We start from the raw sequence: 26,046 nt of genomic DNA on the forward strand, positions 1-26,046 counted from the left end.
TCGATTTGTAGATAAAATTAAATTTGACATATTCTAAAATTACAAAACATCTGTGTGAAGCTTATAAATCACCATATTTTGTTTTTATTTGTCTCATAGTATAAGCTACAACTGTCCTTCATATCACCCTAAAATCTAATTTTAAAGATTTTTTGAAGCAAACTTAAAAAACCTCAATTATACAATAAGACAAACATTTAAAATTATTGAAATTTGTTTAAAGTAACAATTCACTTTAATACGTTCACAACCTTCGCATCCTGTTTGTGTATACTTTGACTAGACATGTGGGTACTAAAAGTTATTATTAGAACTCTCCTGTATCATACCTGAACTAGCATATGTCCTGCTACACTTTGTGCGCTTTGCATTGCTCTTACTTATGACCTGTATTTCTTTGGACTGAGTTTTGGACTAAGATAAACTTTCAGTCTCATCAGGTAAGAGTACACTGTTGGGTGGGAAGTTGTAGGTAAATCATTAAATCTTGTACGTAAAAATCAACTGAAGGGGGGGGGGGAAGTATAGTAAAGTTTTTTTTTGTGTTTCAAAAAAAAGTTATTCATTGAGGAATCAGGCTAAAAGGAAATACTACTGGGTGGGGACGAAAAATTTTCTTCTGTTGTACAGTTGGTCAAGATGTAAGTCTTATTATGTTATTTTATAATCTTGAGCAAATTATGAAACAAATTGATTTGACTTTGAATTATTGTGTCATAATCAAATGTTTGCAAAACTAGTCAAACTTATAATATGGCCAGTGTATTTTTTTTCAGTAAATTTAATGGACTGTCAATTATATTCTAATCAAGAACCTTTGTTTCTTACTTAGACAATAATTAAAGTTATCATAACTGTTTTTATTTGAAGCAAGTCTATAAGCAATACAGTAAATATATAATTAGCGATGTATTAAATCAATTATATACACATTAGAATTTATTTAAACCTATTATACGATCAACAAAGAAATGTGGCTGTTTTTAGCAAATTTTATCTTTGTCATTCTTTTTAAAGAGCTTCAGCATTTTTAAGAATGATGTTGATGATGGTTTTTTCTCTATGAATGTGTAATTTTAATGCTGTAATATTTATGCCAGTCCTATCTGTTTACATTGATGACATTTTTTAAATGTTTTTTTATTTCTCTCGGTCTGTCTGTTTATGTGTTCATTTTGTCACATTAAATGTTTTCTAAAGGAAGTCAACATCTTTGTGTATTATACTTAACATCTGTATCACGTTTTTGGTAAATTTAAATAAACTGAACTTTAGACAAAAAAGTTTACATTGTCATTGAAGTTTAGTTTTGTTTAAAAATCATTGAAGTTATGGTTTGAGTGGCTACGTTTTAAAGCTTCTTTTTATTTTTTTAATATTTCAAAGTTGGTTTTAATTCTTTACTTAGAATTTTATTTTAAAGTTGTATTGACTTTTTAACTATCTCTTCTGATTGCTATTGTTTAAGAAATTTTATTTGTTGTGGTATCTTAGAAACAAACTTCATGTTTTGGATATGAATAATCTTGTCAGTGGGTGAAGTATTTTTAAGATCTTCTTAATTTCCATATCTTTTAAGTATACGTTGATGTTTAAGAAGTGGCTTTAAATATAATTAGAAAAGGAAATAAAGTATACCATCAACATGTTTTTATAATTTCCTTATAAAGAATTGTCTCAGAATGTAGAAATTGTCATGCATACTTTCTTGAAATGTCGTATTTGCACTTTAAAGCATGTATATATAAAGTGTATATACCTTACCTTTCCCTTATTTTTTATATAATTTCTTTTCAACTGAACGGAAGTCAAAATTCATTTTTGATCTACATTGACTCTTTACTAGTAATCAGTTCAATAATCCTCTAGATGAATCACTGGCCGAGAATGATGATGATGATGATGATGATGACAGTGATTATTATTTTATTATTTTTCCAGTTTGAAAGAAAATAAAGTAAAGCTTTGGCATTGCTTAAAAATTGTTCTTTCAGTGAAACTAATATGGTATTGTTTGTGCTTAATATAAAATGGATGTTATAAGTCTTTTAGGAAATTAGAAATAAGACAAAAGTGGTAGCTTTCACCAAACATATCAATAAATTTGGGGTAGGGCGCACAAGTGTTTGAAATTTCTTACTGTTTTTAAATCATTAAATTTTTTTAAGTAAAATGATTTATTGTTGAAGTTATTTAACATGAAATTGATTTTGCATGTGATCAAAACTGTCTTAGGGACCGTCTCAAAATGTTCGTACGTAGTTCGTATAATTCGTATAAAAAACTTCATCATTCATCATCATCATTCTCGGCTTAACGTCCGTTTTCCATGCTAGCATAGGTTGGACGGGGTAATATTAATGACCCTTTTCCAATCTGATCTAGACTGTGTTAGATCTAAGCTCAACTTCCTCTGTATCAATTCTGTCCTTATAACCTCCTGCCAAGTCTTTCTCAGTCTGCCTCTGGGCTTTGCCCCAGGAACTATCAAGTCTCTACACTTTCTTACCCAATTATCCTCCTCCATTCTTTCCAAGTAACCCCAGCCAATTCAATCTTCTTATCTGGATAACATCAATTCTACAGAGACTTAGCCTGCTTCTTAGCTCATCTGAACTCTTTCTGTCTCTCAGACTGGCGTTACACATCCACCTAACCATTCTCATATCATTCCTTACTAAACGGTCAAGATCTTCCTGCTTTACTGCCCATGTCTCACCACCGTAGTATCAATTTATTAAATCTTTCGTATCATTTTATTTTTAATACGAACTTTTCGTATCATCAAAATTAAAATTTTGTATAAAGTTTGTATCATTTAAAATAAAGTTCGTATGTAGTTTGTATAATTTTTAAAGAAGTTCTTATACGAAGTTCGTTTATTGTAATTGGACTATTATCTATAGTCTTTATATTTAAATTTTTTCAACAATTATAAAGTTCATTTCATTTATTTTAATTGGACTTATTATCTAAGGTCTTTAATTATTTAAATATTTTTTAACAATGACAAAATTCACGAAATTCGTTTAACAAATATTATTCACGTCTATCATAAAGGACCTTAAAAAAAAAACTTTGTTTTGTTTACTAAGTTTATTGCGCTATCTTTACTGTATCTTATTTCGAAAAAAACAACAACTTTATTTCGTTAGAATTAAATAATGTTTAAAATATTGCTTCCACTTGAATTAGATAAATAAGTTTAAATAATATTGCTCGTGCTATCATTGCGTATTATTTCACCTTTTTTTTTTTCAAGAATATTCTATAAGAATATCGCTGATGCAAAACGGGTCAAAAGTTGAAGGAGTGGTCCCACAAAAATTTTTTTTATTTGTTATTTGGATTCTCTGCTATTCAATTAGTATAAAGTTTTTATTCTTTTTTCGAAAAATTGTTTATTGATCTTTTAATCAATGCGCAAAGATTGTCTTTTTATTGAGAGAGAGAGAGAGAGAGAGCGGCTTGATACTCAGATCACATATATGAACACAGACACAGCGAAGAAGAATTAGAGTATGATATTATTGAAGAAGAAAACAATTTTGGACAAGATGAGGACAGTGATAATGAGATGGAAGCCTTTGATGAGCTTTTTACAGGCACAGGGCTGCAACTTTTTTTAATTCAAGACCACTAAATAAGATGATAATAAAAACATTGTAACTGAGAGAGAAACGATATTTTTAGTAAAACATTGGAAAAGTTTTCATTTTGGGAGAAATGAATGGTGTAAGTGCGATAACTGCAAAACTGAAACTAGGGAGATTGATTGTCTTTGTTGCACGGAAGTGGATGCATTAACAGACAAACAATTCCAAGGTATATGTGCTTAAACATATTTTTTTTAAATATGATTAAGCTACATAAAAAAGTATTGTTACCATATGAAATAATAATGATATGTATTGTACAAATATCCGTTGTTTTTTTTGGAATAAAATATATAACTGAGAATGAGGATTTCAAGCAACTTTGACTCGTTTTAATATGCTTACACGACACAAGAGGGAAATTTCTGCAAGACACGCCTACAAAAAAATCTTTTCGGTTTGCTGCTTACAAGCAATTCATTTGGTTCATTTCTAACGACTTGGAAAAGGCAATCGCTGAGTTATACCGTCGCGTGTTGTGTGGAAAATAAGACAAGTTTTCCCTGAAGAGGGTGGTGTCTATGTCCCTTACTCGGAAGAATAAACACAAAAATATATAATATATAATATGTGATTACAATTATAGAAAATAAATAATATTTCTAATTATGAAATTACGATCTTGGATTCTCTAGAATATCATTCTATTTACTGAATTGTCTTATCACACAAAAATTCATTTGCCAACTATGACGTCACTGCTATTTAAACAGGATTGTAAGAAAGGGCCGAATAAGAGAAAAAAAAGAACTTTTTTTTTAAAAAAAGTTTTTTATAATAATAAATAAAACATTTCCGATAAAATATTTTTAAAAGATTTTCGTGGGACCACTCCTTTAAGAATATCTTAAGAATAAACCAAGCTCCAACTTTAAATATAGATTTTAAATTTTGTATGAAGTGTAAACTTTTTATCCTTTTTATAATAACAACTTTGGCTTTGTTACACGTTGCAAATAATAATGCTGATTATATGCTTTCAGGTTGCATGCATGTTTTTTTATGTTTGTTTATCCTGTCACGGCACAATTTTATTGGTGAATAGGTAAAAATAATTTCAGTTGCACTTTGTTTTGTTTTTTATATAATAAAAATATATATACAAACTGTGCTAAAATATATACAAACAGTGGTTAAAATATATACAAATTTTTCTAAAAACGCAACAATAAAATACTTTTAAAAACTTTAAACATTGTCTCTGGCTTTTTGTTTGGCGATTAATTTTCGTTTTACTTGTCTGCATTTTGAGTTCACAATTTCATTTAAATTTTTCATTTCCACAAATTCATCGCTGTACTGTTTCTTTGCTTGACGCACTATAACACTCATACGATTCGGAGAGAGGGATGTAGTGTTTAACGCTCCTGTTTGGTAATTTCGAACACCACCTTGTATTCTTCCTACTACTACTTCCTACTTTATATAATAAGCACAAGAATTTATTTTTATTTTTTTTGGAAGTGGCGTTGAGTTAACTGGATCATTCATTTCAGTAAAAAGCTAAAATGTGGTTGGGTCAGTAGTCATGGGATTTTCTAGTAAATGCATGTAGGAAATTTGTGGAGGTTGAATTCTTCTGACGCGACATTATTGTGTTCAGGCGTCACATTAGTGATATCGGCCAGGATACTTGTGACTTCAAGCGTCATGTTGAATTCTTCGGAAGTAATGTTTGTGGCGTCAACAGTGGGGGTGACTTGAAACGCTATGCTACTGTTTGGACGAACAAAAGATGTTTCAGATGAAAGTTTACTTATCTCCTTTCTTCTTTTTAAATGTTTCTCAATGTGTTTTGTAGTTCCACTTTATCATTTATTTGATTACCCACATCAACTTTATTTTTATTGTCCACGGACAGCATAAGTGTGTTTTATTTGCAAATATATTCCATTTCGTTAACTATGTGAACTTGACCCAAGTGAAATGAAAGTCGTTGTGTGTTTTTTTCTTTTGTGTTTCTTTTTAGAGGAACACTTGCGTCTATCAAACATGTGTAGTTTTTACTCGCTGTGTTTTTTTTTCGGGGTGGAAGCATTAATGTGTGAATGGTGTGGCGACTAACAGTTATACCCAAGGTTTTTTTGACGTGCATAACGATATCATATAAAGAAAGCCCATTTGTGTACATAACACTCTCTGCGACATAAGTGAGCTTCAGCAGAACCTTGTTCTATCAACGTCTTGACACAAGTAATTATTTCCGGATACTTCTTGTGTATGCTTGGTCTTCCTCATCTTTTATTTTTATCTAACAAAATAAGTAAATTAAATTTTAACTACATTAATAAATTTAAGAGTTTAAAAAAAGGGGAGAAAAAAATAAAAATATATATACTTGCACCAAATCAGTCTCGTTGTCGGAACTGCCTGTGTCATATATCCAATCGATATCGCTGTCGTAATTTTTAGACATGCTATGAAAGTAGCTAATTTTAAAAAAACTGTTTAATATAATTTAATTAAATTCGATATTTTAAAAAGGAAATACAAATGTTTGATATTAAATTTAAGCTTGAAACTATTAAAATGAATCGTATATTTTACTTCTTTTATTTCTGGTTTCGTATTGAAATAATTATGCACAATTACGCCGTTACTTTTGAAGTTTGTTTTAAGTTCGTATAGCAATTTACTTGGTTTAAAGTTTGTATCATTTCTTTTCCTGTGTCAAAAAAACTTTGTTTAATTCTTTTGTTTCTGATTTTGTATTGAAATAATTATGCGCTATTACGCCGGTACTTTTGAAGTTCGTTTCAAGATTGTATAGCAGTTTACTTCATTCAAAGTTCGTATCATTTCATTTTGTATGATAAAAAAACTTTGTTTAAGTTCGTATCATTTATTAAAAAAGTTCGTATAAACTTTGTTTATATTTTTTATTTTAAACGAAGCACTTCGTATGACATTCGTTTCATGAAACGAAGTACTTCGTAGCGAAAAAACATACGAACATTTTGAGACGATCCCTTATCTGAAAGGAAGTTTGAATCTGCCTGTGATTATATTATAATGTTATAAAATAAAATCACACAGTTGTTTTATATTTTATAGAGAAGTGTTATATCACATTTTTGCAAATATCAGGAAAAGATTTCTTAATATAGAGGGCCAACTTAGAATTCCAGTTAAAGTTTTTTCTAATCAGTCATTAAGGCCGTCCACCCTGTCACTGCACCAGCCACTAATCACCTATCACCGTGTTTGCCCCCATCTTATAACTGAATAAGACCAAATACAAATAATTTAGGTTTTATTCTATATTGTTATAATAGAGGAGGAGAGTGTGACAATGTTTTGTATAAACATGCTATAACAAATTTCCCAATGACGTTTTACTAAGGATTTGAACTGTTGTGTTTAAGATAACACTATGACAGAGTCATGGATTAATCTATCATCTTAAACAATAATTATATTACATCATGTAAATATAAAAAAGCGTTATTTTTTGCCGATATTTTGCCGTCTCTGGTGCTTTAGTTTGTAACTGACATGATTTAGGGTAGTGATTTCTTCACACTTGAGATGCATCTTTTGTAATTATGTGAATTTTTTTTAGTAATATGACTGCTGAAAAGAATCTTGAAGGCAAAGTAGTAACTGATCCACTGTTAAACAAAGACTCTCCAATGTTGTTAGCTGATACAAGTTTAGAATCAATAGCTTCTACAGGCTGTGACTCAGGTGTTAGTATGTCAAACAGGGAAGTTGCGTCGTGCGGAGAAAGCACAGCATATCATCTTGTTGACGAGAAACGAGATGTTAACTCAGCCCAATCCCAAGTACCTGTCATATTTTCTCCGTCAAAAAAGCTGATTGCAAAACGGTCTTCCTCTAGGCGACACCATAGATCAAGTAGTGGAAGTTTTTATGAATTATCGACAGACTTACGAGAAAAAACTATTGAGTGTTTAGAAAATAAATATGGTGGCAAAGAGAAAGCAAACGCTGCAGCAAAAACTATACAACAGTCCTACCGTCATTGGGTTCTGAGTAGAAGTTTTTTACGAATGAGGGCATTCTCTGGCAGAAAACGTTCTTTAACTTTGCCTGCAAAAAACTTTGAACTCCTGAAAAAGGAATCATTAGTAGTTTATGGACCAGACAATCCTGTTATGATTGTTGATGACAATATTGTAGACACTTCTCCGCCTGTACGGAGAAAGTTGTCAGCTGATTGTGTACGAACTAAAGAACCACCCAATATTGCAGATTTAGTTGACATGAAAAATTTAAGACTAGAATCAAATAGTACAGACAGTGATGACTCTGCAGATGAAAAACCAAATAATCTAAGTGGTTACTTAATCGAGAACCACTTTTCAGAACATGAAGAAAAGGTACACATTTTATTAAACTAATGTCTGACTTGGTTGTTTGTGAAATATGAAGTGGCCTTTCTAAACATCTATAGAGGGAATAACTATTATTTTATATCTTAATCATGTGAGGGGCAAGCTAGCTATGGAGGGGTAAATTTAGCAAGACCTCGTTTTCCTAAAATTTCGGTATAAAAACAGTATGTGTGTATATGCAATTCGATCTATGTAACCGATATTCATATAAGAAGAACATAGCAGAATGTATTTTTATAGAACTTTGCTGACAAATTGCTCTTTAGGATGTAGTTGATGCAGTTCAATCTGCTGAAACATCAAATAATGCAGTTCAAGAAGAAAAACCAACTGTAAAAAGAAATACGTCAAGAACGTCTTCTGGAAGTTCTGATAATTACGACATCATTGATGGTAAGTAATAACAGTAACCTTTTTGTTGGCAATACATTTTTTTCTATTCAATGTTTTTGCTTCTGGCAGTGTTTTAAAAGTTTTTTACCATGCATATCAATACATGAACCGAATATTCTAAACAAAATTTGACTCTTTTAAAAGAGAATTTTCCTTTTCATAGCCGAGATCCAGAACATTTTAATTAGCTAAAGTGTTTAATAACATTGTATTAAGAATGTTAATCATCCATTATTTAGATTCAAATGTGATCACTGTAGAGGGAAAACATGTCGATTTAGTAGATGGGTCAAGTTTTCTAGTGGACAAAATTCACAACCATGATTTTGCAGATGGCATGTGTTTCAGTACACAAAAAGAATATGATCCTATTGTTGATAACTCTGCCCATAAAAGACAATTTCGAATCGGTGTAAACTTATTTAATTGGTAAGTTTTTTTATTTTGATATTGAATATAAACTGAATATAGTCATTACAATAATTAACATACAGCCTGGTTTAATTTATTTCACATCAACAAAAAATTGGTGATGTGACTGCAAACTTGTGTTTTATGTCGGCAATTTATATTTTGTTTTACGATTGCACACTTAAATTAAGAGAGAAAATGATAACAAAATTTTTGCAAGTTCAAGTTACATCTAACTTAAGAAAAACCACATTCGCAACAACTTGCTGACATAAGCAAAAACTTTTGTGAGCATGGCAGCATTAACGAGTGCCGTTGTGAATTACAAAGGCAGGTATAATGGTAGAATACTAATCCTTTTGTTACAAACACATAATACAGCATCAGTGCCTATTAAAAACCAATTACGTTTAAAGTACAAATGTGACACAGTGCCTGATATGCTTATGAACTTTAAGTTTTAATGACATATGTTCGTAGATTAGAAATTTTTAATATACTTTAAATGATTTGAAATAAACCTTGTTTATTTACAGGAAGCCAGAAGTGGGAATTCAATACTTAATCGACAATCAGATGTTGGGTAATGACGTGACTTCGATTGCAGAATTTTTACGCAAAGAAACTACTATATCGAAGCAGAAAATTTCAGAGTACTTCGGAAATTTACGTAATGAGTTCAACAATCAAGTTTTATTGTAAGTAATCAATGTGGTTCTCAGTACTTGAATCTCTAAATCACTTTCTCCGACATAATGGTAAGCTGCTGCTGAAACCAAAAAACTGAGTGACATGTATCCATGTTTTAGGGATTTTGCCAAATCATTTGACTTTGTTGAAAAGGATGTGGATGAAGCATTGCGACAATTCCAATCCTATTTTAAATTGACTGTAAGTTGTTTATGTACAAAAGTCTAGATTCCTGAATTAGCAATATTAATTTAGGTTCTGAAGTATATTACGTTAACTATTTAAATAATATTTAAATGATATTTAAATAATATTTAAATAATCTAAATTGTTAATGGGTGAAGTACTTTTAAGATCTTCTTAATTTCCATATTTTTTAAGTATACGTTGATGTTTAGAAGTGGTAAAACTTGTCTTGAATGTATAGATTTGTCATGCATAGAGGTAAATAAATGTTTTATTTCTTTAGGGTGAAGCTCAAACAGTGGAAAAATTTTTGCAGGTAAGTTTACTTGTATTTCTTGTCACCAGTTGTAGGTAGATTTTTAATAAACAATTAAAGTTTGGTGAAATTTTCTTACACTTTTTTTGTAATAGTGACCAACCGACTTTACTGACTGGTAGCATGGTGGTAGAGCGTTCGTTCCAGTGCAGGAAGTCTTGGGTTCAAACCCCAGCCGAGTCATGCCAGAGACTATAAAAGTGTGAATCTGTCCTTTCTGCTTAGCGCTCAGCATGAGAATAGGATTGATATCTTAGGCAGTTGTCTAGTTGAGCGATTGCTGTGCTTGCACGACTTTCGTAGCTTAAATGAGAGCTTTAAATGCGTTAGGCCCCCTTCGCAGGACCCTCTTGGAAAGCAGTACCAATAGGAACTAAAGAGGCTATCCTGGGCAAATAATTTCAAATAAATAAGTAAATAAACCAATAAGCAAATAGTATTGGAATGTGAACTTTTGGTTTAACAAGTTTATTTACACTTGAGTGCTGGGTTCTTTTTAAGAAAAAAGTGTACACTCATTTCACATCTACAATGTTTATCTTCTTTCTTTTTAAATACATAACTTTTAAACTTTTTTTTTAGGTATTTGCAAACCGTTACGTTGATTGTAATCCTGGGAAGTTTGCAGGGAACTCGGATACAATCTTACTGTTAGCTTTTGCTCTTGCTATGCTCAATACAGACTTGCACAATCAAAATGTCAAAAGACGGATGACACAAGAAGAGTTTTTAAAAAATTTGCGTGGCACTGACAATGGAAATGACATAGATCAGAACATGCTACGAAATATGTACAACAGAATTCAAAGGGTATGGAAATTATTTTATTGAAGCATTTTAAGATGGCCTTACTTTTTGTGCATACCGTAAATGATAGATTTCATCTTAGGTGGTAGGTGCGCTTATTTGGCTGGTGCGGTTAATTCAGCAGGGGTGCTTATTAATTTTTTTCAGAAAAGCAAATGTTTTAAACTTCATTCTCATAATTTTTTTAAAATAAAAATTAAAATAGCAATAATATATCTTTAATGTGTATATGTTGTCATTCGTGCTGATCCGAAAAAGTGCCCCATTTTTCAAGGGTAAAGGAGGGAGGGGAGAGCGCTTATTAGAGCAGGGGCGCTTATTTACAAATTTTTTTCTAATTCAGGGGCGCCTTATTGAGCACAGTGTGCCTAATCTGTCATTTACGGTATGTGAATCAATGTTATTTCTTTTAGTGAGTAAGCCAAATGTGGTCGAATGTAATATGGACTAGCATTAACTTTCATTAAGTTATGACTAACATTAGATGTGCAGATAAATTGTCGTCCTTCAAACTGATTTGTTTTTGCAAATTTTTATTTGTGCAACAGAAAAATGCATTTTGTAAAAAATAATTTTTAACGAATAAATTTGTATCAATCATCTTTGCAGCAATTTGAAAGATAGTGTGCAGGATTACTATATCAATATATCTCGCATATGCACTGTTGTTCCTATAAGTTTCTAGTGATCTTTCGAATATTTATTTTTGCAAGTTGAACATGGAGAACCTTTTGCAATTACAAACGTGGTAATTGAAAATAATTAAAACTATATAAAAATATTGTATTGGAAGTACATTGTGTTTTGTAGGTCTTTTCTAATAAGACTTGAAAGTGTTCCTTTTGAATTGTCTGTTGAAGGAGGAAGTGCTGACCAGAAAAACGGTGTTGAATAAATTTTAACGTTTTAAAAGAGCCCCCTTAATTCCAAGTCAAAAAAGAGTGTGCTAATAGATCTATTCCATGAATATGAGTGAGTTTAGCCTTATACATTTTTGTCACATATCATAAAGGTTCTAAATAGCAAAATATAGCAAACTGGGTTTGAATAAAAGAAACAAACTTTTCAGGTTTGACACAAAAGACCTCAACAATATTAATCTTGGCAACTACTAAAATTACAAACCACCCAAAATAACCTAAAACCACCAGAAGGAGCCAGCATTGTATGATTTTGTTGTTTGCCGTACTGAAATAAAAATGCACATGGTACCTATGATAGATACTTTTGATACTGTTTTTTAAAAAGTTTAAAGGGCAGGAGGTTATAAGGTTATAAGGACAGAGGAAGTTGAGTTTAGATCTAACACAGTCTAGATCAGATTGGAAGAAGGTCATTAATATACCCCGTGCAACCCATGCTAGCATGGAAAACGGACGTTAAGCCGTGAATGATGACTAGCTAGAGCATTAGCAATGTTGTGTTTAACAATCTCCTTTATCGACAACGCAAAGTATTTACTTTTCATTAAAAAAATGGTACAATGAAAAAAACGGTCTATATGCGACATATTGTGACTGTGGCGTAACTGGCCGTCATTCGATTTTGATTTAACATGTTTTCCAATACATCGGGGTTTATTTATTTAAAGAAACAGCCAGATGCCTTTATGTTCCTAGTCATCTTTGGTAGGCTAACCAAGTGTTGTATGAACCGTCAATGTATAAGTAATCTATCGAATCATCATTTAAAGTCAGACTGTGCTTTTAGCTTTATCATGCACTTGCTAGGAATAGGTCTAGCTATTCTTAATTTTTTTAAAACTTTTCAAAACTTACAATGTTGGTGTTGCAGTGTTGCTTGTCAAGAAAGTACTGTTATGAAATTTGTTTTTAACACTAAGGAAGCAAAAAAATACAATACAGTTTTTCTCTTTATAAAATTTCTTTATAGTATTAAAAGTCTCTTCACAAATTTTGTGATTTAAACCAGTGACTAATCTTAAATGCAATTTGAGTAGAGTCGCATTCAAACTGACGTCTATGTACTTACCTTTCAAGTGAATTACCTGTAATTTTTTTTTGTAGAATGAGTTTGCTACTGGTGCTGACCATACAACACAACTTCATCAAATCGAAAATAGCTTTGTTGGGAAAGTTCCTGTAAGTTTTGTCTTGCACCTTCTGCTAATGTTTATGACCTTGCAGTTACCGTTTACGGGTAAATTTCTTGGAGACTGTAAGAAGGACTTCAGTTTACATTCAATTTTTTTTAACTAGAGTTTGGCTGCAACTCATCGACAATTTGTCAAATTGTTTACCGTTGAAGAAGTGAACGACCCAAGTCGAAAAGAGAAACCACACAACAGGCTTGCCTTTCTTTTCAATGATTTGATCTTAGTAAGTTGCTTTTGATACATACGTTGTAACCATCCATTTAGTTAGCTCTTTAAAAAGTGAAAATATCCAATCTCATTGTTATTGAGCATTTGGATTGACTTGGAAGGGCTTTTAAAAAATAATTGTTTTCTGCTTTTAACTAACTTTGTTTATCCAGCCAATTGTAGTCTCTTTTCCCTTTTTTGCGACATGCGCCTGATAGTATAGTACGCCTGATTTGGAACAGTCATATTATATCTCACATGTATTAGTCACACTGTACGGAAGTTACAGTAGTGTTTTTTATCTTAACGGCACATAAATTTTTTATCTGTAACCTGGCATGTGCAATCTTTGGTTTGCTGTGCCTTTTTCTTGCGTTGTTTGTAAACTGATTTTTTGTGATAAACAAAAAACTTATTTCTAGCTTGCGAAACCAAGAGGAAAGTCAGGTGCGCATGGCAGCAGTGGACATATATTCAGCTGCAAGTCATCGTATACTCTGTTAAACATGAGAGTAGCCGAATTTAGTAACGAATGTAAGTTGGTTGTTAATAGTCTGCCATTTCCCTTTTCCCACACGTGTTGCCTGTACTTTGTAGCATAACTGCAAGGTTCTTTAAAACACAGTGTAGTACTGAAATAAGTACTGAGAGCTTGGGGAGGTGTTCCATTGAGGAAGGCTGTTTTCAAGAAAAAGAACGCTTATCTTGTAAAGCAGTGTCTCAAAGCACCAGCTGTGAAAATTCATGAAAGTGGATTCTTTTTCGGTAGTTTATTTTGTAGTTTTTAAACAAATGCACTTTAAAAAAAAAATGACTACCCAGTTGAAAAATAATCGAAAAGCAAGAAAAATGCCTTTAACTTTTTTTGTGATGTTTGTGAAGTTTTGCAAGTTGTGATTGCATTCAACATATTTCAAGTATTTGTATATGTGGTAGAAACGTTACTTTTTACTGGTATTGGTCAAGAAAAAAAGAGGATATTTGAAAGGAAAAAACGTTAAATCTTGTCACGGAGTGGACAAAAGAAGCTTGCCTCATAACAGTCCTGCATTTGAAGGTCTGGTAGGTAGCAGCAAAAAATGTAGTTACTGTGTTTTGTATCCTTTAACCTTCTTTTTACCTCTTGTTCCTTTATTGACTGTAACTTGTTAACTATACGCTCAAATCTTCACTGCTTTTGGTGACATGATTTGCGATTGGAAATTTAAAATAAAACAAATTTTTTAAAATATGACTTATGACATCATTAATAGCCGAGTAAGAATTCAGAAAAATAAATTTTCTTGAAATAAACACATAGTGTATTTTATTACACCACTGTGCAAATTATGTAAATTTAACCTATGTCCTGTAATTTGACAAAGTTTGAACAAAAAGACACAGTCGGATGAAAATAATGCGTAGTTCACAACAATAGAGTCGAAAACTGCAAAAACTGGTATCCTCCAAAAAACGCGACGATAGTAAGAGAGCAATACAATAAAATCATTTTTTTGCTCATTAAACCTCTTAGTTTAATAAGGTCACGTAATGTCTTAGTACTTAACCAAAATTTTACTAATCAATATATAAAGGGTTGCGGAGTGGGAACAGGTTCCTTTGTTCGCAAACGAAATATTTACATCATAGTCGTTAACCCGTGGATAAATCCACGGGTTCGCCCATCTTGTGTGACTCGCTACTGTGGTTACCATTGGGTATTATAATATAGACTAGTGATAAGGGCCCGCGTTTAGAAATCCACTGAGTCAGAATAAAAATTTTCATGACGTCAGCAACTCATCCACAAAAAAAATTAGAACTTTGTTTTCATGTCTCTATTATGTAGAGCTTAAACTGCTGATAAAGAAAATGTATATGTTCGTGTGTTTTTGATGAGCGGTTATTGAGATATAAGGGTAAATTTTGCTGACGTCAGGTCAGGAATGGCCTGCCAAAACCCAAAAATTTTTTTAGAAATTTATATACCTGCCTTTATCGTAAAGACCTTGAAACGCTGATCAAGAAAATGTATAGGATCATGCACTTTTGACAAACGGTTGCAAAGATAGGGTTTAAAGGTTTTTTGATGACGTCATAAACCCGTGCATTCCGAAACGGATTTTGGGACCCAGGTTTGGAAAAATTACCAAAATTTGTCCCAGGTGGTCCCTAGTTACCCACGCGTTGAAAAAGACATTGACGGTACCACCTCAATTCCAAGTTATTTGGCCTCAAATTTTAAAGTGCACTGTAATGGCTTCATAAATTTAATATATAGGATATTGTCGTTAAAGTAGTGTTATTGACGTCGCGCCGTAACGTCACAAAATTTAACATATTAGATATAAGTTTTTCGGCGACATCAAGGGAAAATGAACACATCCACTTTGCCTGTCACAGACAGACACACTCAGCGTATTATTATACTATTCGACTGGTCGATAAGGCCCGTGGAGAAATCCACTTAGGCAGGAGGACAATGTAAAAATTGGTTATTTTAGACCTTTTGCTGATGTCAGCAGTGCATATGCGAGAACAAATTGACGAAATTCAGTTTATCCGTTGTCTCTATTATGTAGAGCTTGATCATGTGCATTTGATGAACTGTTAATGATATATAAGGGTTTAAAAATTATGCTGACGTCAGCAAAGACCCGCGAAAACACACAAAATTTGTTGCCTTCAACGTATAGGTCTTTAAACGCTGATCAAGAAAATGTATAGGATCATGTACTTTTGACAAACGGTTACGGAGATATGGTGGTTTAAATGATTTTTATGACGTCATCAACCCGTCCATTCCGAAACGGATTCGGGGACCCAGGCTTCGTAGGTGGTCCCTAGTTACCAACGCGGTGAAAAATCTTGACACCACCTCGTTTCCAAGTTATTTGGCCTCATGTTTTAAGTGCGCTGTAATGGCTTCATTAATTTAATATAGGATGTTGACGTTAAAGTAGTGTTATTGACGTCGCGCCGTACCATTTTGCGTGACACACAGACGGACGGACGGACAGACGTATACAGGCATTATAATGTAGATAATCGATGGCCCGGAGAAAAATTCACGGGTCCGCCCATCCCCAGTGTCGAAACGCCGGGGTAAGCCAAAGTCAAGGTGTGACCTGACGTTGAACACTGTGGAGCGCTTAATAAGAGCTGTAACCTGTGCCACACGATCAAGTGGAGCGCTTTAGTACAGGTATACAGTATGTCGTAAACTAAGTGAAGCGTATACACCATTATAGTCTTGCAACTGTAACATATTTTTCAAAGAATATTCCCCGCAACGATAGCTGAAATAAAAACACAGTTTACAAAAAACAGTCGGTACCCCATCATATCAAAAACAATCAGTCAATATTATTTTATTTTGCGGAATAAGTTTTTGTGAAAGTTAAAGAATTCATTGTGACACTGAGCTAAGCGCTTACTACAGTTAAACCGTGTTGCACAGGCATATAGGAATAATACACCTTTGGAAAAAACTTTCTGACATATTCTGTTTAAAAAAAAACCAACAGGGCTGAGCGGTTAGTCCAGGTAAACATCCGTACAGACGTGATTACCGGGAAAGTTTAAAAATGAATTGTCACATTGGGTTGACCCCTTAGTACAGGTAAACCACGTTGTACATGGCGCGTAGGCGTAACAGCCTTTACCAAAAACAACAGTCTGTTGTTAACACTGGGCTAACCGCTTAGTATAGTTAAACAGGTGCATAGGCGTAATAACCCCTTTCCAAAAAAACTGCATTGCAACTTCAGTTTTAATGAAAACACAGGGAACAGCCTGTCATTACCGGTTCAGCTAAAATAATCTGTCAGTCATTTTATATATCCGGCTATTATTATAGAGATAAGGCCCGTGGAAAAATCCACTTAGGCAAAAGGCCAATGAAAAATAGGTTGTTTTACATGTTTTGCTGACGTCAGTAGTGCATATATATACACAATAAAAAATGTTTTTAAAATCTTACACAAAATGTCAAATGTCTAAGCGCTTTAAATCCTCCACACAAATCTTACACAAAATAAAAAAGAAAAGCTTGCAAGGTGTAAAATCTAGTTGATAAAAAGTTACAACAACGACACTCACAACACCAACACTCACAACACCAATACTCACAAAACCGACAGTAAGAACACCAACAGTTACAACACCGACAGTCACAACACGGATAATAACGATCTCAGAAATAACGCATCTCAAATATGTACATCTTATAAGTGATTATGTTGAAAACCCTCAGTATTTTATTCTGAAATGTCAAAAAGGAGGCCTGCAAGTGTTAGCACAAATGAACAAATATAAGTTATTTTACACATTTTAAATATTGTCATTCCCTTAAAAACCTATACAAATATATGAAAAAGCCATAAAATTTAAATCTAGAAAAATCAGTCATTTCGGTTGGATACCATCCTCTCCCACAAAAATTTACACAAAATGTAAAAATCAACCAGTTAAGAACACAAAAATTTTCTTTTTAGTTCCGTACTGCCCTTTACCAACAATTTTAAACCTAAATGTCAAAAAATCAACGAGCAAAGAATAAACTTAAATCAACAAAGATCATTATTTTGAAAACATTGTATACGGTTCGTAAATAAAAGTTTACACAAAATGTAAAACAGATCGGTTTTTGAGAAACACTTCTAAATTAACAAAAATAAGTTCATTCAGCATGTCGTATATTGCCATTACCCATTAATCTTCCACAAAAAGGTTATGAAACACATCAAAATTTAAAAAAAAATCAGTGATTTCAGTGCATACAGTCCTCACGTTTAGATTACAAAATATAAAAAACAAAAACAGTTTCAGTCAGAACATTAAGTATATAATTTTTTTTATCATCAGCAAACATTTATCCCTACAAAATTTTGTAAAATTCTCAAGAAAAACAAAAACTTAAAACCATGGAATTTTCTTCGAGCAAAAATGACATCACATACAGTTAGTTCTCCCCAACAATAGTTTAAGACATCAGCTTATACAACAGCTTACAGTGAAGCCGATTTTACAAAAATTTCTTCTTTCAGTATATATTGCATGTGGTCTATTTCCACAAAAAGTTTACACAAAATTTCAAAAAACAGCATTTTGCAACACAAACAATATAAACGGACAACCATACCATCCTCTCATAAATATTTTTAACTCAAAGTCGATGTGTTTAAATTTTACAATAACAAATTTAAAGTTCCTCTCCTCTTAACAACTGATGTTGCAGTTTAAAAATTTCACGAGGACTATATATTCTTTCCAAAACAACCGGCCATCGTTATGTTTAGGTTGCTCAATCTGTATAAAAGATACAAAGAAAGAAAAAGTAGATTCGGACAATTCGTTTTTCACTCTTCACTGTTTATTCGTATCACAAAATTCGAAAGAAAATCCTTAAAAATCCCAATTCATTTATCTAGCTAATCCATACTTATCAGAATTTACAAAAAGCTGCAGACCATGTAGAAGTTATCTTTTCTCCTTGCTTGTGTCTTAAGTAGAAAATTTTAGCTATCGAACTACTAACCTTATTTGACATTCATTTTAAGATGATGTTATATAATTCCAATCATTTGTTGTACTTTGTGACGTATTACATGAGCTGTTGTTGTTACCTAACCTGACACCAACTTAACTTAACCAGCTCATATAAACAACGCAAAAACTTTTTCAGTTTGTTTTGTTTTTACAGTTTTATTTGAATGAAATTTTTGAATAGGACAGTGTTCTTAAAAATACCCACCTCGTTCCCAGAGCGTATAGTAAGTAGGAAAAAAATTGGGATAACAGAGACTGAGGAAATTTGACTTATCGAGTGAAAAAAGTGACACTTTCGTCAAAAAATTTTTAAAAATTTAATTTCTCCCGCTGTGAGTAGAAAATAAACAAAAATAATACGTGCTTACATGCCAAATGTGCTCCGCTCGCTCCGCAAAAAGTCGAAATTACTTGCATTAGGCTTGTTTTCCTACTTCGAAGTATGTCCAAGTTTGGTTGATAATTCTCTTCAATACATGCCGAAATGGATTAATTTTAAATATCTTTTTCAATCAGTCTTTACGCTCATTACTTTATTGGTAACAAATTCCAGAATTTCATCAATACTACCTTGTTTATGACATCTTCATAACCCAGCCCGCAGAGTGGGTGGCAGGTAATAAAAGAGTTAACGATTGTTGTAAATAGTGTCAGGGTTATTATATTCCAGATTATTCGCATGGTGTTTTACTGGTCAACAAACTGGACAACAAGGCTGTTGCTACCTTTAATACAAAAGATGAAACAATGAAAAAAATGTTTGTGGAACAATTAGATGAATATATCAGAGAGGTTTGTTAATATTGAATACCATTCGTTCGTTTATTCGTTCGTTAATACTTAACATTCATTACTTTTTTATAGACAAATGGAATGGAAAGTATCCGCATTAGTGAGTAATGCTTTTTTTACAGGAAGATTTTATTTCTTGCACAAATTCCGTAGAAATAAAAAAACATTAATTGGCGAAACGCAGAGTTGTGTGTACTGTTGGCTTTTTAAACCTATATAATTGATTTTTTTAGCTCTCAGTAACACGAAACAGTTAACGTGGCATAACAAACGTCGTAAGGACGACAATCGCACGAAGTCTCTTATCATAACTACCGAAAGTAAACTCACGCATAAACCTGAAGCAAGCAGCTTATTGGACCTAAGAATGGGTAGTTCTCTCGAGGCTGAAGATGTTGAACGTGGTAACGCAAATGAAAATTCTGGTCAGCTAATATCGTCTGCATCGATGGGTGATATCAACGAAGCAAACATAGGTAGGTCGAAACATTTTAAACAGGATTGTTCAGACAAGAAGTATTCCTCGTTCATTAAAACGTTTATTCGCGATCCTCCTGCTATTCTCAAAGTGGAGAGTGCACAATAAATTGTAAATCCTCTTGTTATCTAAATTTTACGCGTTTAGATGAGGGACCTGGGTATGACACCATAGTTCGTTCCAACAGCAGTAGTTCACTGGATCCAGGTGTACTTTCGTCGGTAAGTCGTACGTTGAAACCAAATCATAACGCACCATAAATATCGCACGTCTTGTCCACACAAGATAATTTTTTTCTTCGCACAACACATGCACGCACTTACACAAACGCACGCACTTAGACACACGCACGCTTACTACTTGCACACACGCTTTTACCTGGACACACACGCTTTTACTTGGACACACACGCTTTTACCTGGACACACGCTTTTACCTGGACACACACGCTTTTACTTGGACACTATCCGCTTTCCATAAATAACTGAAGCTTAACTGAAAACCCTGAAAAGTTTGAATTATATCTAAAAAAAAATCTCTATAAAATCCTAAAAGAAACAACAAGACAAAAAGTTGGAATTAGGACGGGCTTGAAGAGAGAACGTTTTGATTAAGCTAATTCTTATATATTTACATGTAAGGATGTATCTGAATCCTCTTTAAGCTTAGCTTGGAAAGTGCATGGATAAGAATAGGAAAGTCAAAAGAAATTCTTTAACAAACTGCTGCTCTCACAGGTACACGTCGTCTAAAAGTGAATAGCACTCTCTTGAATCCCTTTCAGCTACCGTCACCCGTGAAACAACGCACCGGATTTCTTTATACTATCCGAGAAGCGGTAAAGTCGCCTAGTATACGTCGAAAGTACTCGGCACTGACCAGAGATAGTCGTCCGGCGACTTGCAACAAAGAACACCGACGCAGCATGCCGGTTATTTCAAGTAGTAAATCGAGTAAGATTTGATAAACAAGTCAAAATCAACTACCAAAAAATTAACCCACTAACGAGATCATAACTTTTTATCGCCGTTGCTAACGATACCTTAGACTACATGTTGAGGCATTCATCAGTTCGATCATCCTTTTTAATTTTCTTTAACGGAGCTTTCGATTGACTTTGCTGTTCGTAGACAAAACTCATTCACGTTAACTCGCGTCTCTTAATATTTGCGAGTCCTGATACTAATTATTTTGCCACTTATTGCAAGACCGATTTATTGTTGCTGATACTGTAACATTTTTATGTCATCCTGGATTCCATTTTTAATAACCGACTTATTTAACACCTAACATGTTCATGCACGATAATCATTAATACGTTTCACGCTCGATAATCGCTCGTTAACATTTTTTACATGTTATTTCTAAATACAGCACAGACATGCAATACTAGGTGAGTTATCTCTTTTTCCTGTCTTTAGAATACTAGCCATACTAGCCAGCATACGCACGGTTTATTACGAGCATCGACCATAAAAAAATCGATGCATATATTTGGTAACTGGACCACGAAAATTCGAAAATCCCCGAGTGTTTCGCATCACGATCGAAATACAACTCATCAAAAGAGAAACAAAACACCATCACCGACGACGAAGCGAGGAAAGTCGCAGTCGTTACTCGAAACTAATACCAATTCCCTGCCGGCGCAAGAATGAACACAAGCCTCGTTATTAATGTGAAGTCGCGTTATGTTTGCATAAGTTACACTGTGCTAGCTGTGTATACTTTTCATCAAGTAGTTGCTTCTTTTTCCACTTTTTTGTAATTTTTTTTTTAAGTGTTGTAGTGTTAACGAAAAAGGACTATCGATTTACGGTATTGCGAAAAGACTTGTTTTTTTTAAGTGTAAATTAAATGTAGACTTGTGTGAGTGCGAGTAATTGTAATTTGGTCTACTAACCCGTGACAGCCTAAACCCTCGTAAAATAATTTAAAACCATAGTCCGTACACTTGTAAGATAAAATACTCGCAACGTGATGCCGTATTCTATTAACTTAACACGAGTGCCGCAAGTAAGAGCTCGTTTTTTTGCTATATACAAATACACTGTTTTTGGTCAATAATACTTAGTGACAAAGAACTTTTATTGTTGTGCTTTCTTTTACGTGTTTTTTTTTTTTTTTTTTTTTTTTTTTTTGTCGTTCAGTTTCAGTTAGTTTTTTACATATTTCAATCTCTTTTATGTAATGTGATGTGCGGTCTAATGTCACTTAAAAGTATATCTATAAAACAAACTATTGTTTACTAATAGAAAGTAAATATATTCCATTTGTATCTTCTAGTAAGTATGTACGTAAAGTTTGTTCCCAGGCCTTTATGCCCCTATAATGTCCAAACAACATTTTACGGTCTAGGGACAAAGTTTATAGTTTATAGTTCGCGTTTTTTATAAATAATGACAAATCTTTTCTTTTTGGAATTTGTATATGATGTTAATAATATTTAGGTGTTTTCGAAGCTTGTTACGATACCCTTCTTAAAGCGCCAATTATGTTTTTTCTTTTTTTTTTACTTTAACACAACAAGAGCAGTTCATAAAGCCTGCCGAAACGTTCTCGAAATTTCAAATATTTGCCTCCCCTTTTGTTACCATCACGAGGGATTTTCACTGGATGCAACTGACAAAAACTAAGGCCGCGATTTGAATCAATAACTAAGCAGCTGGCAAGCTGAGATTTGGACAGTAAAACAATCGAGGCGTACTGGATAAACTAGCAAGCAACCTACCTAAGTGTTTCTTTCAAAGTACAAAAATTCTTTTTTCTAATTAATGATAACATTACTTTAAGACTGATATCAAAAGTCTGACCTCAACAACTGAGTATCGATTAGTGCAGGCTTTTTATCGTTCGATACAACAAATTCGAACGCCTTTTTATGGATACGAAGACATTTAGCGGAGGCGGACGACATTTAGCGGAGTATTTATGAAATATTAACAATAGGTTCATGATTTTTTATTAATAATTTTATTTGCAAAATATTCGAAATTAAAAGAAGATTTTGTTTTCATTGATTTGACCGGCCCGTCTTGGGTAAAAATACTGGTCAGAAATCCTTAATTTAGATACAGTATCTAAATTGAAATGTTGCTAAGCTAGGCAACTTTTTCTGAGATGGTTTTTTGAATTACTGCGAATCGGAGTTGAGATTAAGGGCTGCACCGATAAAAGTATTCCCAGTTTCCGACTTTGCTGTTGTAATTTTCTACGCTATCAAAAATCGTACCCAACAGAAAAAATGTCCCCCTTAGCAAAAAAACGCTTTCTTGTTCTTAAGTTTTAAAAAATTGGAATAGTTCCGTTTAAAAAAAAATCGCTACAAAAAATCACATTCAAGTAAAACGATAATCAGTCTATTTTGTGCTTTGCAGAGCCTCCATCCACAGCCTTTCTCGTTGTCTAAACAGTAGGAAAGTGTTCCCGGCTAGGTGAAGGAAAAACCATCCATTGGATAAAATGAGAATATCTACTTTGTACTACATACACCTGTGTTGTAACAAAATGTTGGGGAAGAAGTTAATAAACGAATTCTTGATTTGTGTAGGTCAATTTTAGCAGTACTGTTCATACAGAAAAAAGCATCTCCGTTTATGGATTTTTTAGAGGTTACTCAAGAGTTATTAAAAATTGTTCTTGGATTTTAATATTGACGAATTGCAATTGATCAAAAAAATACAGGTGACGCTATAAGCTTGAAAACAAGTCATTGTAAATTTTTCTGGTAGAAGATAAATTGGGTAATTTAACCCTCTTGGGATATGTCCTAAGTAAGAAAGACATAAAAATAGTAATTAAATAAAGACGTAAATATGCAATTTTCTGTTTAATAATTAGAAATCGTGGTATATTCACCCTTTTCCCCAGGGTTTTTTTGTCTTTTTGATATAAGAGAAGACATTTCAAAAAGGCAAAAGCCCTGGGGACGAGGGTGGCTTTAGTAGTAGTAGGGAGTGAATATGCCCAGAAATTCGCTCCCCCGATACCTCTACCCCCAAAAACCCCGCTTCCACCACTCCCACCCCAGCCCCTACCTCCCAAAACCGGTAAACCGGACGTCATCCGAATATAAAGCCGATAAATACTGAAACCGGATAATCCCAATACGCATGCGCAATGAGTAGAGGGAAGTCCCATACTCAAGACCGCGCTAATTGAAATCGAAATCTGTATATAATAAAGATGAGTTGGTTCAGGAAAGCTATTGGTAAACTATATGAAACCGTGTCAGCACTGGTAGCGGCAACTCGCGACGCTCTCGCTGATCAACTACGGAGCGTCCGGGATACTGTTACTTACTACTATAACAAAGCGAAGGAGCAAATCTCGAGAAGTTCGACCCTCCACGATGAGGTCCAACGGATCACCATCGAAGATGAATACCAGGGAATCGTCGACCTCAAACACATGTTCGGGAAAGAATTGAAGCAGGCCCCGAACCCGGAGGGAATCGAGGACATCCAGAACATAATTGTCGAGAATGAGGCGCAATTTTTGGAAGACGGAAACCGCACCAAGACGTGGCGATTCAATAAGAACCTTAACCAACCACTGACGAAGGCTATCATGCGAAAAATCACCCCCCACGTACACATGCGCGTCAAGGTAGTCTACAGCTTTAGCTGTGATATTTACTGAGGTGGTGGCGATGTAGCCGATTACCACAAAACAAAGAGCTCCAAGTCACTCTCAAGCATGGCGGAAATCGAAGCCTTCATGGAAGAATGCGAGATGAAGCGTCTGGATCTGGAAGATGCGGAGTTCTGGACCAAAGCCTACTTACCACCTGACAGAACCATCGAGACCTCCGGAGCTTACGAAGGCAAGATAGTCTTCAAGCATGTACAGGTCAAGATCATTTCTACGAGGGAGCCCCTACTTGGAAGTGGACCTTTGCCGCACTGAAAAAAGGTGCATCTACGCTATGGACGGTGTTCCTAACAAGACCGGCCCTCAAATTAGCACGTGAGTACTACGAGAACGCCAAGCTTAAGCGGAAAGAGGTACGTGCTACGAAGCTGGTGGATCTGGAGCGTATCGGCAAGCACTTCAAGATCAACATCAGGGTCTTTGAACAAGGCACCATGGCGGCTCGTCTATGGTCAAAACCAGTACAAGAAGGGGTTGGACACAATCGATCTCGGGATGCTGCATGGTCATTGCTTCTACATCAAGAAGATGGATGTTTTGACCCAAAGCTGGGAATGCGAGGCTTGCACCCAAATCTTCACCAGATCTGAAAACCTCACGCGACACAAGAATAACGAGTGCGAAGGTGCCAAAACAACGATCATTTGCAGGGGTAAAAAAGTCAAGCGCATGCCTAGCAAATCGGAAAAGGTCTTCTACGTGCAATATGCATTCAGCTATGCGGCATGCCAATGGATTGAGGCATTGGCGGAGCAGGCGGAAATGCACATACATCACGCGTACTGCGGGCATGGAGGGTAACGCATGATTCGTGTGATGGGTCAGGAGGCCTATAGGGTAGATGGATACGAACCTCAGACCAAAACAGTCTATGAATATCACGGCTGCAAGTGGCATGGATGCCCATGCCAACCACAACGAACCAACGCTGATGAGAATAATTTCAAGCTCACCATATTCAAGGAGGATCACATCCAAAAACTCGGCTACAACCTGGTCACCACATGGGAGTGCGAGAACCCCCCAAATCTTAAGAGGCTCTTCAAAAAAGAATTTCTACCCTACCCCCACTTCATCGTATTTGATTTTGAAGCTCTCCTGGCACCATTACACCAGCAGCAAACGCCCGATCTAACATACATCTCGGAGCATATCATGGTAAGTGTTGCCATTCATTATAGTCTACAGGAACATCCCACCTTCATCATGCATGAAAACCCCAAGGTGCTGTTGCGGAAATTCGTCGAGCAATTAGAGCAGAGGCAGGCCCGCATCGTCAAAGAAGTCGAAAGGCTGCACCCCAAGCCCGATGATTTTAATATGCTTTCAGATCAAACCCCAAAAGCTTGGAATGAGTGGGTAAACCAAGTGACGCTGATAGGTTTCAACAGCGGCAAGTATGACATCAACCTGATCAAGCGGTATTTTTTCGAACGAATTGCGGATGATGACGA

At 34.3% G+C, this 26,046-nt stretch overlaps 1 protein-coding gene across 2 annotated transcripts in view; it reads left to right on the forward strand.

The window, feature by feature from the left end:
- LOC130625490 (IQ motif and SEC7 domain-containing protein 3-like) overlaps nt 1-22,434 on the forward strand; it is a 30,169-nt gene extending 7,735 nt beyond the window's left edge. The window contains exons 2-17 of one of the 2 annotated variants that reach the window (XM_057440597.1): nt 7,219-7,999; nt 8,281-8,407; nt 8,647-8,836; nt 9,355-9,516; nt 9,628-9,709; nt 9,978-10,010; nt 10,593-10,820; nt 12,845-12,919; nt 13,037-13,156; nt 13,563-13,674; nt 19,340-19,461; nt 19,534-19,561; nt 19,695-19,937; nt 20,087-20,160; nt 20,724-20,892; nt 21,361-21,565. In XM_057440597.1, the coding sequence (XP_057296580.1) occupies nt 7,219-7,999; nt 8,281-8,407; nt 8,647-8,836; nt 9,355-9,516; nt 9,628-9,709; nt 9,978-10,010; nt 10,593-10,820; nt 12,845-12,919; nt 13,037-13,156; nt 13,563-13,674; nt 19,340-19,461; nt 19,534-19,561; nt 19,695-19,937; nt 20,087-20,160; nt 20,724-20,892; nt 21,361-21,368 (2,554 nt within the window). In that variant the 3' untranslated portion in view covers nt 21,369-21,565. Of the gene's footprint in view, nt 1-7,218; nt 8,000-8,280; nt 8,408-8,646; nt 8,837-9,354; nt 9,517-9,627; nt 9,710-9,977; nt 10,011-10,592; nt 10,821-12,844; nt 12,920-13,036; nt 13,157-13,562; nt 13,675-19,339; nt 19,462-19,533; nt 19,562-19,694; nt 19,938-20,086; nt 20,161-20,723; nt 20,893-21,360 lie in introns of both variants that reach the window. The other variant, XM_057440596.1, reaches the window with a different exon arrangement.
- Nucleotides 22,435-26,046: the final 3,612 nt, after the last annotated feature.

This window comes from Hydractinia symbiolongicarpus, chromosome 14 (genome assembly GCF_029227915.1).
Source record: "Hydractinia symbiolongicarpus strain clone_291-10 chromosome 14, HSymV2.1, whole genome shotgun sequence".
Classification (NCBI taxonomy): Eukaryota; Metazoa; Cnidaria; class Hydrozoa; order Anthoathecata; family Hydractiniidae; genus Hydractinia; species Hydractinia symbiolongicarpus.